This window comes from Propithecus coquereli, unplaced genomic scaffold (genome assembly GCF_000956105.1).
Source record: "Propithecus coquereli isolate 6110/MARCELLA unplaced genomic scaffold, Pcoq_1.0 Scaffold46, whole genome shotgun sequence".
Classification (NCBI taxonomy): Eukaryota; Metazoa; Chordata; class Mammalia; order Primates; family Indriidae; genus Propithecus; species Propithecus coquereli.
The window spans coordinates 6,794,048-6,811,711 of record NW_012150396.1 but is presented as its reverse complement, the minus strand read 5'-3'; the positions used below and the strand labels follow the sequence as shown (position 1 = coordinate 6,811,711).

Here is a 17,664-nt window from a genome sequence, read left to right as displayed (position 1 = left end):
TTTTGCATTATTTGATGTTTTGGACCAACCAAAACTGCTGGTGTTTCAACATGGCTTCCTCCTTGCTTAAACATTGGCCCTTTTACCTTTGTACTTTTCTTTTTGGGCAATGCAAACAGCATTGAATTTGTCCAAATAAGCTAGTACCTCCTAACGTGGATTAGACAAAGACAAGACTCCACCGCAGAATTACATCACAGAACAAATGACACCATTTGTGTTAAAACATTCTACACTTGGGTTTCTTTTCCTTGACACCTAAAAAACCATCATTTTGGTCAAGCTCAAAGTAGATTGTAATTTTATGCTTGTAAATGATATCTCAGGCACAAGGGTACTGGATAAAAATAGAAAATAGCATGTGATTTTTAAATTAATACCATATCCCAATACCACTTTTTTACCTTGTTGAACATATTCGAGATCCTGTTTGTGCTTCCAGGAGCTGCACAATATTTATGGAACTGGAATGGAGAAAAGGGGAATGCTTTATTAGAGAAAGTGTTTTCATGAAGCATCCGGGCATGTTGCTGCCGTATTTTTAGCTCAATCTCTGTGAATACTATGTGTGGCTTTACTTACAACTCTGAAAAGTATTTCTTTGCCTTCAACCTTCCTTTCAGCATGGATTTTTTTTCATATGCAAAGATGCAGTCTTAGCAAGAAAAATAGATCTTCGTCAATATTTGCTTATAAAACAGACCTAAGGAAGTAATTGTAAATTTCTACTAGAAATATAGTATAGAACTTGCTAGTATATAGTCCATTTAATAAATTTTCTTTTTCTATGTCCTTGTTATTAACAAAAAGATAATTACTTTTGACTTTGTTCTATGAAAATTTTTCGGGTAGCAACTGTTAGGAAATCCACAAACAGACCAAAGACAGAAGAGCTTGTGCTCATTCCCTGCCTCATGGTGGCTGCATGTAATAGCAGTGTTCGTGACTCTCGCTCTCCAGAGAGCCTCCCTGTATTTTCCTTTTTTCCCTTCGTAGCCTCCCTCTCCCCTCCTCTTCCTTGCTCTTATTCTCGCTCCTCCAAATTAAAACTGTATTGCCATAAAAAAATATAAGGTATATTTGGATGAATAGAGGGGTGGATGGATGGATGGATGGATGGAAGTATGGTAAACCAGTATAATAAGTTGTCAATTTAAGTAGAATCTAGACGGAGGGTATAGAGGCATTCACCGTAAGACTCTTCCAGCTCTGCTATATGCTTGGAAATTGTCACAATGAAATCCTTAGGAGCGATTACCCGTGAAGGGTGGGATGACAGGGGTTTTTACAGTTATTAGAGGAAAATGAAGATAATTCATTTAAAAGCTACATGACACTGTTTTCACCAAGGAAGTCACCAGACTATTGACTTCAATGTCCTTCATGTTTGAAATTTACATTAGTTTCTGGTAAATAATTAAGAATGCAACCAAAGAATCTGCTGCATGATGATGATCACATCATCACAATAGGAAATTAGTTACATAAATTATGGTGTGTATCGTCAGTGGAATACTATACAGTCATTAAAATGTATAGGATAGAAACACTCTGACTTGGAAAGATTTTTATAACACGATGTTTTATATGCTATCTAGAAAATTAAGAATTTATGAATATAGCTGGAAGTGCCCTACATATATACAAAATGTGGCTCAATTATGAGATTATGAATTTTTTCCTCATCTAGATCTTTTTTATCCACATTTTAAATTTTTTCCTTAAAAAACATATTCACAGTGTTTTTTATTAAATTTAATAACATAAGAAAAAAGAAAAACAGAAAAGAGAAGAAAAGAAAAAAGCCATGCTGTTTTTCTGAGAAAATGGAGCAAGGAAACCTTGGTATCTTTAAATAATATTTGATCAAACCAAAAAGATTATCTGGGTTTTCCCTTTTATCTGTATCACTAAAATCTGCTCTCTGACATTTTCTTAATCTTGCTCTTATAAAGAATGTGCTTGAAATATGTAAAAACAAATAATTTCATTCATTCTTCCAAAGATATTTTCGTGGACTTGACTAGTGGTTTTTGCCTAAGGCATTTCATACTTGGAAATGCCCTATCTTTAATCTCTAATTGCATTAAATTTCTATGTCTGACTCATGAGGAAAGGAAGCTTCAAAGCAGAAAAGGGAAAATCTAATTTCTCTCTAAATACAATAACCACTGATTGTATTTCAGACGATGGAACACTGATGTTCCAAGGTTTGCAGGTGTCCTGCCCAGAAGAATGAAGAGTTCAAGGATGTATCAGTTAAATAATAAAAATGTTTTTAATTATTATAGACCTTCCTCTAAGGAGATTTTAGCAGTGTGTTGAAATTAGGTGATCTTTACAGTATGTGTCTGGGGGAGAGAAAAGGAGAAGACGATTGCTGTTACTGTCTGCCACTGACCCAACATTTGTTGAACTCTTTATTTACGACTCTGAACTTAATGTTTCACACTTTTTAGAAGATGTGTTTTTTCCATAGATTTTCTTTCAGGGGCCGTTGAAAGAAAAGTTGGATAGAAATAAAAGTGAAATAAGCAAAAATAGAGTTCATCTCAGAGTTCCAGTTCTCTAGTCGTCTCGTGGTCGGTTATGTGGAATCTGTGATTCATTCCGCTGTGTGTGTGTGTGTGTGTGTTTATGCTCCTCCTCCTCCTCTCCTAGACTGGCAGCCCATTCTAAGTGTGTCTCCTTGGCCCCTGACAATATATAATGTTTCACGTTCTTTATCTCTTGTCTTTCCCAGGCAAAATGTCCATCGACCGAGCTTTGAGGAAGCAGCAACAGTTAAACAACCTCGTTTACGTAGTGACAAATCAGGCCAAGCCTGGTGACAGAATCGTGGATTTCTGCAGCGGTGGGGTATGATATCTCCTCTTTTGTCATTTATAGCCTTTCTGAGACTGTTCCTTTGCTGTATGACATTCAAGGTCCTGTTCTTATTTGGCAAGATTTTCGTCTCAGACTGAGCAAAAGCCACGGGACGAAGGTTAACTTGTTTCTTTCACTGACTTTTCAGGGCCACGTTGGGATCGTCCTCGCTCACATGCTGCCGTCCTGCCAGGTAACACCTGAATAGTAGGTAAAAGGAAACACGGAAACACTCTGCAGTTCAGCCAGCCGAATCTGGGTTGCCCTCGCTCCTTGAGTTTCTGGTCGTTTACCCAAGTCAAACATGGCATAGGCATTTTTGTTTCTTTGAAGTAAACTTCTAAGACTCAGAATCTTAAGGGAAAAATAAATAAAGTAGGACCACAAAGCAGTTACCAATTTTTAAAAAGCCTTGTATGCTTTAATAATTTTAAAAAGAAATAACTATTCCATTTTTATATAAAATAATTATGATTCAACGATTTTAATTTCCAACATAATTTTAAATGGAAATACTGGCTTCTGAAACTTGCTGAGCATGTTCTTTTGGTATCTTATTTTCGATGCACTGCATCAATATTGTAACAATAATAAAATTTTTTAAAGAAAAAAAACAAACCAATAAACCCAAAACCTACCATCCTGATCCATCAAACGCTGTTCTTTTCTTGTTCTCATTAAGTCCTTGTCCATATGGACGTTTATTGCTGCAAATTCTAAAAATGCAAATACAGTTATAGTCCCCTGCTTTCGCTCAGTGTTATATCATAAATGTTTTACCTATTGGTAGTAATTTTACGTATCATCGTATTTTGTGACCATATAATATGTTTTTAAGTAAATGTGCCATAATTTATGCAACCATTGCCAGGGTTTGTTAGCAGTTTGCTCTGTTTTTAGTCTTCCGCCGTGTTAGATCAATTCCTCACAGTGACCATCTTGTAACATAAAAGTCTTAGGGGAAGGGTCATCTGTTCTTTTTCCAAACACAGATTCAACTGGGGCAGAGTCTTTGCTTGTGAGCTCTCTGGAAGGTGTGAGTTCTTTACAGTGAATACTTTTGGAAGGAAAAATGTGGAAAAACTGATAGATAAACTGGCCAGAATGACATGGCACAGAATGATTGGTGTCTGAGGGTGTGTGGGGGTGTGTTGTTCTTTTCTCTTCTTAGAGAATAAACAGGAAAATAAATAAGGAATCTGGAAGGAGAAGCGGGTGTCTGTTTTATTATTAAGGGAAGCAACAATTTCATGACTGAGTAAGAAGAAGAGAGCTCACAGAGTAAAGTCCTGAGAAGCAGAGTCAGGGATGGAGTTAATGTCTTTTTTCCCTTCCTGGTGGTTTCCTGGAAGCTTAGATAGGTTGAAACTGAAAATGGTTAAAATAAAGGCCAGAAAGCCTTTGACACCAAAATACTCTAACAGGCTTTTTATACACAGGGACCCAGGATTTTTGTATGAGGACAAAATAAGAACTAGAAATGATAGTGATGAAAGTGACTTCATTCTGCCCATTTTTCAACATCCAAACCAGCTTCTCCACCTGCGTGACTTTTGGAAACTCCCCGCTGGTCCCCTGCCTTCTGCCCCGCCCCGCCAATCCACAGCGAACGGTGCAGGCTACGGAAAGTGCTTTTACTGTAAATGTGTGCTCCGGCTCCTGTTCACCTCTCCAGCCTCAAGTCCACGCTCCACTCCCTGTCCCTGTCCCCACTGTCACCATCAGACACACTGTGGCCCAGCTATACCAAGTTTCTCAGGTCTTCAGACACCTGCTCTTTCTGACCTCGGGCCTTCCTACGTGTTTCCCTCTTTCCGCCTGAAACACTCTTCTATTCCCCCAGCTGATTTGTATTTGCTTTTCAGGCCTCTGTTCGTATGTTACTTCCGTGAAAACCTTCCTTAGTCATCAAATGTGACTACTCCCGTCACATATTACTTGTATTTCATTCAACACTCGTCACACTGTATTATCATTGCGTTTTCACTCACATCACTGTACCGTAAGAACCATTCAAGGATCTTTCAGTTTTCATTTTTGTACCGGGTTATCTGGCGTACTTCCTGGCACAGGATAAAGGATCAATATGATATGTCCTATATTCTTAAAACCGTGAAATACAGTAACAAAGCTTTGTCCCAGTGCCTGAATTATGTTATTGAATGTACTATTGTTTCCTTGGTGAAACCTAGGTCACGTTAATAGAAAACAAGGAATTATCATTAATTCGTGCTAAGAAGAGAAGTGACGAACTAGGTTTAAACAACATTTGGTTCATTCAAGCAAATATGGAATATTTTACAGGGATGTTTAATATTGGGGTAAGTAATTAAACAATTTCAATTTCTTTAATTAGATAAGCAAGAAAAATTATTGATATATGCCTTAGAGTAAGTGAGGGAGTTGATTTTAAATTCTTTGGTAAACAAAGAAATCTGCAACCCTCTATACTTACATTTTCTATAAAGTATATGTAGCATGTGAATATTATTTTATTCATAGCACTTTATGATTGCTTGATAGAGATAACATTGGCTTCTCCACCAGATAAGAACTTTATTTTCCTCCTAGGGCATTCCCAGTGCTTTTGCCTTAGAGCAATGTTTGGCACATAGTAAGCGCTTTAATATGGTTAATGATTGAACGTATGAATTCTAATGAAGATGACTTGCTTTGGTTTATTCTGCATTTTTAGAAGACAAAGAGAGAAAAATAACAAAGAAGATAAGAAAAGAAAAATAACTTGTTAGTAACCTCTAAATACTAATGTTGCCTTTAGATAATATTTTCTTTAGCTGAGATTTGATATCTACGTGTATTTATAGCTTCTGAGAGATAGAAATTATGTTGATCATGTTTCTAGGCCCTTTGATTAAATTGTTATTATTTGATATTACTAGAAAGACCTAAGATATGTGATTCTACCTGATCATTTGAAACCAAAATTCTGTGCTGTCCTGTGGAATTTGAGTTTCATAAAGGTGTTGTGATTCTGTTAGAATCACAAATACGTGCCTTTCGAGGCATGAATAAAGCATAGGCTTATTTTATTTCAAAATATGCCTTATAGTCAGAATCAACATATACTCTTTTCTCTAAGAAGCAACTGTACCCTTTTCTTTCTCTAAGAATGAAAATATATTTTGTCAATTTGTCTAGAGTCTTGCCTTGTAAGCTGCCAGGTGAAAAGCATTATGAGAGTAAGTGATGATTAATTTAATTTACTGGCTACTGCATGTAACAAAGACATGCAGTTGAGGTTTCTTGGCTGTTCAGTTTTATTTCAATGGTTTACACGATAGGATGAGTATTGTACTTAGAATTTATATCATGTATAGGTAAACTGAAGTAAGAAAATATAAAGGAAAGGTGTTTCATTTATAATCCATTAATTCTGTAGCATCTATCTGGATCCATAGCATTTACATTTACTTAGGAATACGCATTACCTTGGCCAACAGATAATTTTACAACTTTAATTTTTATCTCTTATTGGAATTCAGTATATATATAGAGAAAAGGGTAGATGATCAGAAACTGACTATTTGAAAACTACAATTCTTAATTCTTTGGGTCAGTTGGTGACACGGTTGTGTGCCGTGATGTCAGCTAAGTCACGTCAGCTAAATGTGGTTTCCCCTCCAGCACATCAGCCTCCGCTGGATACTATTCATAATAGTCTATGTTTTGATGCTTTTTCTACCAGTGGAATATCCTGTATTATATTAATACATTTATCTAGCCTATGCATATTGTATTAACAAAGTCTCTGGGTCAAATGCTTGAAATGTAATTAGAAATTAGATGTCATGCATCTTGGATAGGAATGGCTCAAGAAAAAATATTAGATGCATTTATCTTTGTCCCTGTCTTCCTTTGTCCCCTCCTTTATGTTTGACTAGCATATAATTTACAACTTTTTTCTTATTAGTCAGTGGTGAGCCTAAGAGTGATACCTAGAAATTGTTTATTAAAAAAAAAATTAGTCTCTGAGACTCCTTCCCGCTCCAAAGATGCTGAGTGAGGAGGGCATGGTCTGACTAATGGGAAGAGTGTGAGGTTCGGAGCCAGACTTGGAGTCAGAGTTCATCTGGAATGCTCGCTAGCTCAGGACCTTGGACATGTTATTGTCAATGGAGATCATAAGAGCTACTTAAAGTATCAAATCAAGAAAAAGCAAAAAAGGGTTAAATCAAGAAGGAAATCTATGTAAAGACTTTGATATCTAGTAAGTACTGAATACGTGCTAGTTCCCTCTGATGGTGTCATTTCAGAAGATAGTTAGCATGAGTGAGATGAACAAAATAAAATAAAAGAGTATATTTGTAAAGAGTATCCAGGGCCAAAGGCCCAAACTATCTGAGTCGGGATCCTTAATTTGTTGTGTGACCTTAGACAAGTTGCTTAACCTCTCTGTGCCTAAATTTTCTCATCTCAAAGTGACACCTACTTAGATGTTTGCACACTCTGGTTCATATCAGCACTATTCCCAACAGCCAAGAGGTGGCACCAAGCCAAGTCTCGATCCACAGGTGAATGGGAAACGAAATGTGATATATGCATACTGAAATCTCGGTTCTAGGGATGGTCATTGCTGCTGGTTTGGTCTCTGTTTCTAGGCTTTTCAGTGATCTGAGCCAGGCAACAGTTTTTTTTTGTTTGTTTTTTTTTTTTTAACAAACGCATGAGTTCATACTGACAACTTCCAATTTAAATTCAGGAGAATGGGGTCGTACCTTTGCCTCATTTTTCTTTTACCTCTTCTTTCTCCTACGCTAAAAAAATTAATATCTCTGTTTCTTCATGGCGCCAGCGTTTTTTTTGTTTTAGTCCACAATATACATACCAGGTACTAGACACACACAGCACAACCACCAGTGGTGACTGCTCGAAATAGCTCGAGAATTTTTTAGCATGGCTTTTCATTTAACAATATCTCCCGGAGATCGCTCCGCGGCTGGGCACAGAGAGAGTCCTCCTTCCTTTTGAGAGCAGCAGGGCACTCTGTTGTGTTTATTCCGTCAGTCCTCCGCCAGTGGAAAATTGGGTTATCTGCATTTTGTTGTTATTTCAAATATTGCCTCAGTGGATAGATATTTTTATATTTTTGCTAGTGTGTCTCTTGGGTAGATTTCTGGAAGTGAGATTGCATATTGCTTATGTCATCTTGCTAGATATCGCTACACTTCCCCTCAGTGGGCTGTGACGTTTTTGTATTCCCACCAGCAATGCATGACAGTATCTGTTTCCCTGCAGCCCGACCGATAGACTGCTATCAAATTTTAGGGTTTTTTTTTGTTTGTTTGTTTGAGACAGAGTCTTGCTTTGTTGTCCAGGCTAGAGTGAGTGCCGTGGCGTCAGCCTAGCTCACAGCAACCTCAAACTCCTGGGCTCAAGCGATCCTCCTGCCTCAGCCTCCCGAGTAGCTGGGACTACAGGCACACACCACCATGCCCGGCTAATTTTTTCTATATATTTTTAGTTGTCCAATTAATTTCTTTCTATTTTTAGTAGAGACGGGGTCTCGCTCTTGCTCAGGCTGGTTTCGAACTCCTGAGCTCAAACAATCCACCCACCTCGGCCTCCCAGAGAGCTAGGATTACAGGCGTGAGCCACCGGCCCGGCCAAATTTTAGGGTTTTGCCACTGTAATGGGTGATAAATAGTATCTTAATATAGTTTAAGTATTTATTTCTCTTATTTTGAGCGATATTGACCAACTTTTATTTAAGGACTATTTGCATGTTTTTGTTTGTGAACTGTTTGTTCATATCTCTTGCTCATATTGCCATCATATTATTGGGCTTTTTCTTTATTTTTAGAAGCTTGTTGTAATATTAGGGATATAAACCTTTTGTTTATGCTATAAGTTGTAAATTTTTTCCTACTTTATCATTTGTCTTTTTACTTATGGATTTTTTTTTTTTTGCCCTTCAAATGTTTTTTGAAAAATTTTTATTTTATCAAATTTATTAAGTTTATCCCTTATTGTATAAGGATTTTTCAGCCATAGTTAAAAATTATTTCCTACTCCCTTTGGTGGTGGAGGAATTCACTCATGTCTTACTTGTCACATTTTAAATCTCTAGTCCATTTGAAATGTATTTCTTATGTGGTGAGAGGAAAAGATCTAATTTTTATTTTTATGTGGCTACAAGGTTAACCCAACACTTATTAAAAAGTCCATCTTTTCTCTCCTGGCCTGAAATACCGCCTTAATTGTATGCTAAATCTCTGTATCAAATGGTAACATTGACCTATATCTCTCTTCATTATTTGCCGGTTATTTTCAACTTGCATTTAATGACAATGGGAACTAGAAGTATGTCATGCAGTAAAGCCTTTAGACCTAAAATCTATTACTAGGAGACAATTATGATATTATCTATAAACTATTTTGCGAATAGTTCTTCGATTTAGTTATTTTGTTTAAACGAGGGAAATAAACGTAATCTTTTGATGTAGCGAAAGGAATGTGGACCTAAGTACAGAGAGACTCGGAAACGTACATTCTCTAACCTTTTCTTCATTCAGAGCCTCAAGAGGGTTTTGCAGAGAAGCAGCCCGATGTGATTAACGCGTGAGGTTGGGATTCGGGGTCAAGATCCTGCCCCTCGGCAGCTGTTCTGTTGTGGGCAAGCTCTTAATTTCCCCAAGTCTCAGCCTCCTCATTTCTAAAACGGAGAAAATAAAATCTTCCGGTGTTGTGAGCGCAGCTCTGCGAGCCACCACCCAGCACAGAAGGGACGCTCAGTGTCAGTGCTCACTGCTTTCCCTCCAGGGGAAAATGCGTCTGTCATCGTCATTATGAGATTTTCTCCGGCTACTCAGGAAATTAAGGGCGAGTCTGATTTTTACTCTGAAAAGCTGGCTAAATAAAGGGGCAGGGGAGAAGTCAATGTCCTTTGCTTCTCCTTTCCCTGTCGTCGTCGCTGCCTTCACCGGGTGGCTGCCTTCCTAGGCTCGGTCTTCGGAGAGAAACGGGGCAGGTGGGTGACAGCGGTCGGAGGTTGTCGACTTCTGTGTGAGCCACGTCAGGCTGGAAGGACGGGGGGATGCAGGAGAGGGGTGAGAACAGAGGTCTTGCTTTCCTCCTCCCAACATAGTATTGTTCTTAACTTTCTCATTCAAAAAGGGAATCTGGCTTATAAGACTTTACATCCAGAAATTTCCAGAAAACCTCCTCTCCACCTGGAGAGCTCCTCCCTACCCCAAGGCTGGCGAGCTCTGTCTGTCCTTGGAAGGAAAGATTCTAATCCAGTGCGGTTTGTCTCTGTCCAGAATGGAACGGAGTTGTGAGAATCTCTCCGGCAAAATGTAATGTAGGTTTTTCATCTTTTAGGATCCCCACATCTGATTTTCCTTCTTAGAGTTCTATTTTGCTTTCTTTAGCCTAATACTTTTCATAATTGCTGCTTTAGACTTGTCGTAAGTATAGCTATATTTAAGGATGTGTGTTTCGAATGTTTTAGAGTTATTTTTATTTTCACGAATTATTGAAGCCCCACTCAAAAATTCATAGCTTTATTCTTTCCTTTGTTGATAAGCCTATTGCAAGCAGTGCATGTAATTGATCATTCAATGTATTGTCAGTATACGAAAATACCTTGAAGGGTACTACTAATACATAAATATGATTTTTAATCAGTTTTTTAAATATAAGGCTATTAAGATTATATTCATATAGCATTCGAAAAAGTGTTTTCAAATATACTTTTATTTAACTTTTGCAACACTGTGATATGTCAGTTTTGTTACCCATAGTTATAGTTAAGGAGACTGAGGCCCAGGGCCACATAGCCACGCAGAGTTCTAGACTAGAAATTCTCATTTCATGTCTGCTGTTCTTGGCACATGCTACAACTGAACTAAATTCATCATCAGCAAAAGCACTAGTTTAGACATGTATATACATTAAATTTTCCATGTTAAAATTGTGTCAGATTTCCCACTGAGTGAATCTTACGCTTCTTTTGCAGTATTCCGTTTGTAACCTTTCAGCTTTGCTTAATTTTCTTCATTAATATGAACAGCCTAGCAGTCCTTCGGTACGTCCGAACGAGAACTATTTAAAAGGCGCCGAAGTCGCACCGTTAGTTAAGAAAGAACTCAGTGCTGAGGTCTGGCTTTATTCTCCAGGTGGCGTTGCACGCTTGCGGGGTGGCCACAGACATGGTGATCGAGCACTGCGTCCGGATACGGGCTTCCTTCGTCACATGCCCTTGCTGTTACGGTTTCATCCAGAACACCTCGAGATTTAGCTTCCCAAAAAGGTGACATTCAGTGTTCTGCCCAAGACACCCATATGGGGGTAAAGCAGCCACGTGAAGCCTGTTTGACATAAAGCTGCAATGAGATTTCATTTGTGACTCATTTCCTCTCTGCACAATGGCAAATATTGTTTACAGATTGTGCAAGGAAGAGAGGGTCTCCTTTATGTCTGTCCCTGATTTTTCTCCTGAATCCAGCTCTTGCTGAAATCTAGAAGCGAATCTACCTAGGAATCAGCCGCCTAGAAGTCTGTCAGCTTCGGCACTTCTCTGTGTGCTTTTAAACGAAATTAAAACCGTCATCCACGAGAGGCATGGACTGTAGCGGTTCAGTGTCTGGGGCTGGAGTATTCTACCTCCCAGCAAGTGCAGCCCCTGCATCGGTTTATGAGTTGTTCCCCCTCAGGAAGTGACTTAAACTCTTTTTGCCTGTGTTTTCTCACCTCCCAAATGAGGGTTATAATAGTAACTACCTCAAGGTTTTTGTGAGAATTTGATGAGAAGTGCAAAGCTCTTAGAAATGGTATACAGTAAGCACTCAATACATGTGAACTGTTGCTACTGACAGGAGTAGCATCAGTATTTTTAAATACTGCCTCTGGGTGTTGACGATTAATCTGCAAGATTGGTGGCCGATTTATAGTCCTTCTTGTCCAGCATAGAAGAGGGAGATATTTTAATTCTTACTCCTTTGACCCAACTTATTGGAAGGCCGTCCTCTTGGTGCTTATGACATTTTCACTGTCTGATTCATAGTCACAGAGAATCATGATGATCATTTTAATTATGGGGTAGATTAAACATGTTAGTTTTAGAAAATCTATCCTACAGTATGCCAAAAAAGACTTCTTGATCAGTTGCATCATTACTTTAAAAAAAAAACCTTAGAAAATTTCCGTTAGAAATTATATTAAAGACTTCTACATAAGTAATTTAAAGTAACAAAATACAAGTAATCATCTTCTTTATCTTTTATTGTTTTATTCTTTACCAAAATTTGCAACAAGTTGGAAAAAAACCAAAGGAACTATTGAAAAACAAAAAATAAAATAAAACTTGAGGCTTTGAATTAAGTAGTAGAAATTTCATTTTATTCTACATCTGTACTGATAAAATGTATATTTTTACAACTCGTCAAGGAGTTTGTAAGTCTAGCACTGTAAAGATTCGTAAGAATGCTAGTTGGCCTTGTTCAGCCTATCGTCTAACTTAACCTATTTGAAAGTTTCAATTTAGAGTCAACTTTTTCACACCCTATAGATTTACTAACATTTTCTTCCCTTACCCTTGGAACTGTTATCTTGTGTAGAAGACCTATCTCAGTCACTAAAGACAGAGTTGAAAGTTTATAAATACCATACTCTTCCTATAATATGTGGAAACAAGTAATCATTTCAAACGAACTGGCCCTGATAAATTTAGCATCAGATGTGTTCAATGTATTGAAACACCTGGATCTGTGTGTTCCCATGAGGGGGAGAGAAAAAATCTGGGTGTGCTTCTCTCACTGTGTGAACAATCTGTGAAAGAAAATCTTTAAAATTAATAACATAGTGATGACATGCGTTTTTTTATCTTTTTATAAAGACATTTCAAACTAGCGTAGGTTTTACTTCAGGATATCATTTTATACTCTTCAGATACAATATATATTTTTGTTTATAATTTAGTTTCTTCAGGATTATTTTACTCTTAATACTTGGTATTTAGAATGATAACTAATCCCCTTTTTTTTTCTATTTCAGTGAACAATTCAAGAAAACTTTATCATACAAGGTAAACTCAAAAAGATGTAGATGTCTTAATATGTTCTTTGATCCTGTCTTTGTGGTCTTCCCTCTCAAATTCCTAATGGAGCAGATAATCTATAGTTATATTTGAATTACTCATGAACACCTAATATGGCTTTTTTTTTTTTCTTTTTCTTTCCCAATCCAGATTAACTCATCAAGTAGTTGGCAAGATTTGCGAAGGGTTTGAGGTCTTTACTTGCAAACTAGAAAGGTAGCCTGCCACAGTGGATGCTGGCAAGAGACAGGAGACTCCTAAGTCAGAGGCAAAAGAGTTTGTTGCCACAGCAACAGCGGTGGCCGGGTTCGGTTCCTTTTGCTTTTGCCGCCTTGGGGCCCGTTTTCCCCGGGTTACCCCTTGCCTTTTTTTCAGAGGGAGACACTGTCCACACTTTCCAAGGCTGCTCACCCTGTAAACATGCTGGAAAAGATAATCTGGAACAGAGGCTAATATTTCTGTAAAAGGTCAGACAGTAGATATTTTAGCTGTGCTGGCCACATACGAATCACAAATCCACCCCCTCCCCCCACCCCCATAGTCTTCTTCATTGTTCTTGTTGTCGTCATCATTGTTGATTTACAACCCTTTAGAAACAAAACCTCTCTTAACTTGCAAGCCACAGGAAAACAGATCATAGCTGGATTTGGCCTGGCCACAGTTTGCCAACCCGGATCTGGCACAAAGACAGGCAGCGCCTCTGCTTACAAGACACAAAGAAACACAACAGACCCACGGAGAGCTGTCTCCCAAAAGCAGTCAGAACATGGCATAGTCTTGAGTCTCCAATATGAGCAAAAACAGTTTCCAACTTCCTGACTATCACCACTAGCCAATTAATTGGTCAATAACATGACCTGATACAATCTAAGAAATAATAATATTTGAAAAAAAAAAAAGCATTCTATTAGAAGTTGTTAGTTTGGATTCTTAGTTTAGTTAGTTATAATTTTTGAACAGACTCACTAAAAACATACAGTCTCGTTTACATGCCAGCCGCTGCGTTTTAGGAATTTTACCTTCCTCAAACAGTGAAATGGTGATGTGCAGTGACCTCAAAATGTTCATTTCTGTCACCTGGCAGCTGTGTCTGCTTCGCCTCTTCTTTATATAATAACTTCACGGCTCTGACGCGGCCACCTCCAACTCTGTCTCCCACCCTCCCTGCCACCCGCGCCTTCCTCCCCTTCCCGGCCTCTGCCCCACCCGCCCCGCGCACTGTGCACGGGTCCCTATGGAGAGGGGGGGACTTGAGTGTTCGTGCTCTCGTCGCTGACGTTCGCCTGCAAGATTAGAAGTTTTCATGTCCTAGGGAACTGCACAATTCAGGGGGGACATTAAGACCCCAGAAACTATTTGCATAAGATTTGAACACTCTGTCTTTCTGAAGGTCATTTCCATAAAGTAGAAAATGAACCCGGGAAAACGAAACCAAAAGCCAGACCTCCATCTCTGCTCCCTCCGTGAGCGACGCTCCGTAAAGCAGACAGCAGGAGGGTGGGGTGTGTGAACAGAACCGCGCGTGTCGAGGAGACAGGGTGCCCACAGTCTCGTTGGCTGGAAAACTGTGACGTTTCTGGAGTGAAGCTGGGCACACAGACTCTTCCAGAGAGCAGAACCTCCCCGGTTCCCCAGTTCGTAATCTTTACCCCGTCTCTTTCTCCGGCACCCCCAAAAGCTGCCTGGTCTTTAAGGTCTCAGGACCTAGTGTCCAGCTGTCTTGAGAGTCGCTTTGGAAGTGTTTTCTTCACAGTTCAACTGGGCCGGCAACCTCGGCTGAGCACCTGCTACATGCCTTGCCCTGTCGGAACCTAACTTCGGCTAAAGAGAACATGCACACAAACAATCCCAATAAAATATGGTAGGACTTCTCAGCACAAGAGAATCGAACCTTACCTGAGGTTATGATTGCCTTGACATTACATTTATATAAAATGGATCTTCATTTACAAACACCACGAGGACAAGGGGCATGCTTTTCTTGCCTTTTCTTCAAATCATGTAATTCTAAATTATTCTTCTGTGCCTTTGTTGATGCCAGTTAATTTGTGGGGGCTTAATAAAACTTATTCATTCAAACCATTTTATTTCCTACCTGTTGCCATTGAATTTTATCGCGAGCATTAAAATGCCTTTTAAAAAAAAAATGCATAAAAGTTAAGACAAAGATATCCTTTTTAGGCCAGGCATGGTGGCTCGTGTCTGTAATCCCAGCACTCTGGGAGGCCCAGGTGGGAGGATCGCTTGCAGTCAGGAGTTGGAGACCAGCAAGAGCAAGACCCCCAGTCTATACCAAAAATAGAAAAAAATTAGCTGGGCGTGGTGGCTTGTGCCTGTAGTCCCAGCTACTTGGGAGGCTGAGGCAGGAGGATCACTTGAGCCCAGGAGTTTGAGGTTGCTGTGAGCTATGATGACACCACTGCACTCTACCCAGGGTGACAGAGCGAGATTTTGTCTCAAAAAAAAAAAAAGTATCCTTTTTAAAAACCAGCATTGCCACAATCATTTCACTTACCTTGTTAAAAAATGGAGGCTTCAGATTTAATGTACACAATGCTCAGGGCACCGATGATGAATCTGAGTTTAGCCTGTTTGCCAAGCTGGCAGGTGAGATCATACACACACTTGGAAACCACGGCTGTTCTGAATGGACGGCTGAACTAGGAGCACTGCGTTTGTTTCAGCTCTGCCTAACCAGTCCCCTCTGGCTACCTGCACATTTAAGAGTGGTGTGTAAACTCGTCAGCTCTGTCCCTTTAAAGCTTTCTTGACTTTTTTTGTCATTAATTCAGGCTTTTCTAAAATTGTTGAGTAGAAGTAATGATCCCCCTGCCATTCCCTGAGGTCTTTACAGTTCATCTTATAACAGAAAGGGGCACCCCTCCTGCAGCTTTTGGAGGGAAGAGGGAGAGATCCAGGTTTCTGTCCCCTAAAGGGACTGAGGGACGGGGGGAAAAGTCAGGAAATTGTCAAGGACCAGCCAGCACCCTGCTGGGGACCCCGAGAACCAGAGAAGCCACCGACAGTGACCTGCACGCTTCCTTTTCCTCTGCTAGGATGAAAAGCCACTGCGCATGTCTTCTTGGAGCCCCATTCCAGAGATTCAGATAAATTTTATAAAGGAAAAACATAAGTGAACTTTAGGTCTTTTAACACATTACAATAGCAAAATACAACCATGTTTTCATATTTCAGCTAAAAGCAACTGGGCGGAAGGGCCCTGAGGCTTTCTGTGCGTCTGTTGCTAAGAACTACATCCGAGGAGCAGTAGACTTGAAGGCAGAAATTCCCGAGTGCCGTCTTCTGAAAGCTTGCTTCTTCTAGAAGTGCTATTTGTGCAGCATGCTGTTCAATTAAACAGTGTTCAACTCCAGAAAAATGGGATCGTTTTTTTGTCGTCGTTTTTACAACTTTGAAGGAGAAGATGAAAATAAACCCACACGCTATTGCTTTCTCTTTTAGGAACACATGATTCTGTGCAGATTTGCGGATCAGACAGCTGTCCAGCTTCCACCCCAACAAAGGCTCATAGGTATGTGTTTGCACAGAGCGGCTGTTGAGCAGATTATGTACAGCATGCCTGGGAATGAGTGGATCAGGTCTGTGTGGGGAAACTTGTCCACAAGAAGCCCATTAGTTAGCGGGAAACTAAAGTTCGGGCCGGGCGTGGTGGCTCACGCCTGTAATCCTAGCACTCTGGGAGGCCAAGGTGGGTGGATCGCTCAAGGTCAGGAGTTCGAGACCAGCCTGAGGAAGAGCGAGACCCTGTCTCTACTAAACATAGAAAAAAATTAGCTGGGCATGGTGGCGCATGCCTGTAGTCCCAGCTACTCGGGAGGCTGAGGCAGGAGGATCGTTTAAGCCCAGGAGTTTGAGGTTGCTGTGAGCTAGGCTGACGCCACGGCACTCTAGCCAGGGCAACAGAGCCAGACTCTGTCTCAAATATAAAAAACAAAGAAACTAAAGTTTGTTCTTCCCAGAAAACTTACTCCATATTAAAAAGGCTTTGTGAGTATAGTAACATTTCATCCCATTTTGGTTAACGTTAGTACTTCTAAATACATTTTCAATGCCTGTACTCTGAGTAGGATTCCTGTTATTCATAAACCTTTTTCCCACTGTTATGAACAAACTGCAAAGTCTATCAAAAGCCACAAAAGAAAATAATAAAGATAGAAAAGTCAACTACACGTGCCAAAATTTATGCATTAAAATGTGTATGAACAAGGATGATAATGATTTTTTCCTCAGGAAAAAGGTATACGTTATTCATCATAGACCAGTGTATTCAACATTGGAAATATTAAGCATTTCCTAAATTGCAAGACCCATAGGAACATTTCAAGTTCATTAAGTAATTGACTTATTGAAGACTTCTCTTTAGAAAAAGAAATCGAACTTAGAAGAATAATAGCATCTGAGAGTCACACATTTAAGCCCTGAGCTAAATGCCCTCACCTATTATCTCAGTAAATTCTGACAAAAACTCTTATGGGCTAAGTACTGTTATTTGCATTTTCATGATGACAGAACTGAAACAGAAGCTTGCTGGGGTCCTTCATCTGGCAGATGACGGAGCCCCACGATGACTCCGAATTATTTGACTCGGTACGTGAAGCTCTTTCCCACTTCGGTAATACCGCTTCCCAGCACACGGGAGTCACAGCACTGCAAGCACGGCTTCCAAAATCAGCATTTAAGATAAATGTGTAGAGTCCAAACTCATCTTAAAAATTATT

General features: G+C 39.5%; 1 protein-coding gene across 1 annotated transcript in view; it reads left to right on the top strand.

The window, feature by feature from the left end:
• GSTCD (glutathione S-transferase, C-terminal domain containing) overlaps window positions 1-17,664 on the top strand; it is a 103,410-nt gene that overhangs the window by 82,956 nt on the left and 2,790 nt on the right. The window contains exons 5-10 of the mRNA XM_012655088.1: window positions 2,744-2,859; window positions 3,017-3,061; window positions 5,061-5,189; window positions 11,007-11,140; window positions 12,883-12,913; window positions 16,388-16,457. Coding sequence (XP_012510542.1) covers window positions 2,744-2,859; window positions 3,017-3,061; window positions 5,061-5,189; window positions 11,007-11,140; window positions 12,883-12,913; window positions 16,388-16,457 — 525 coding nt within the window. The remainder of the gene's footprint in view (window positions 1-2,743; window positions 2,860-3,016; window positions 3,062-5,060; window positions 5,190-11,006; window positions 11,141-12,882; window positions 12,914-16,387; window positions 16,458-17,664) is intronic.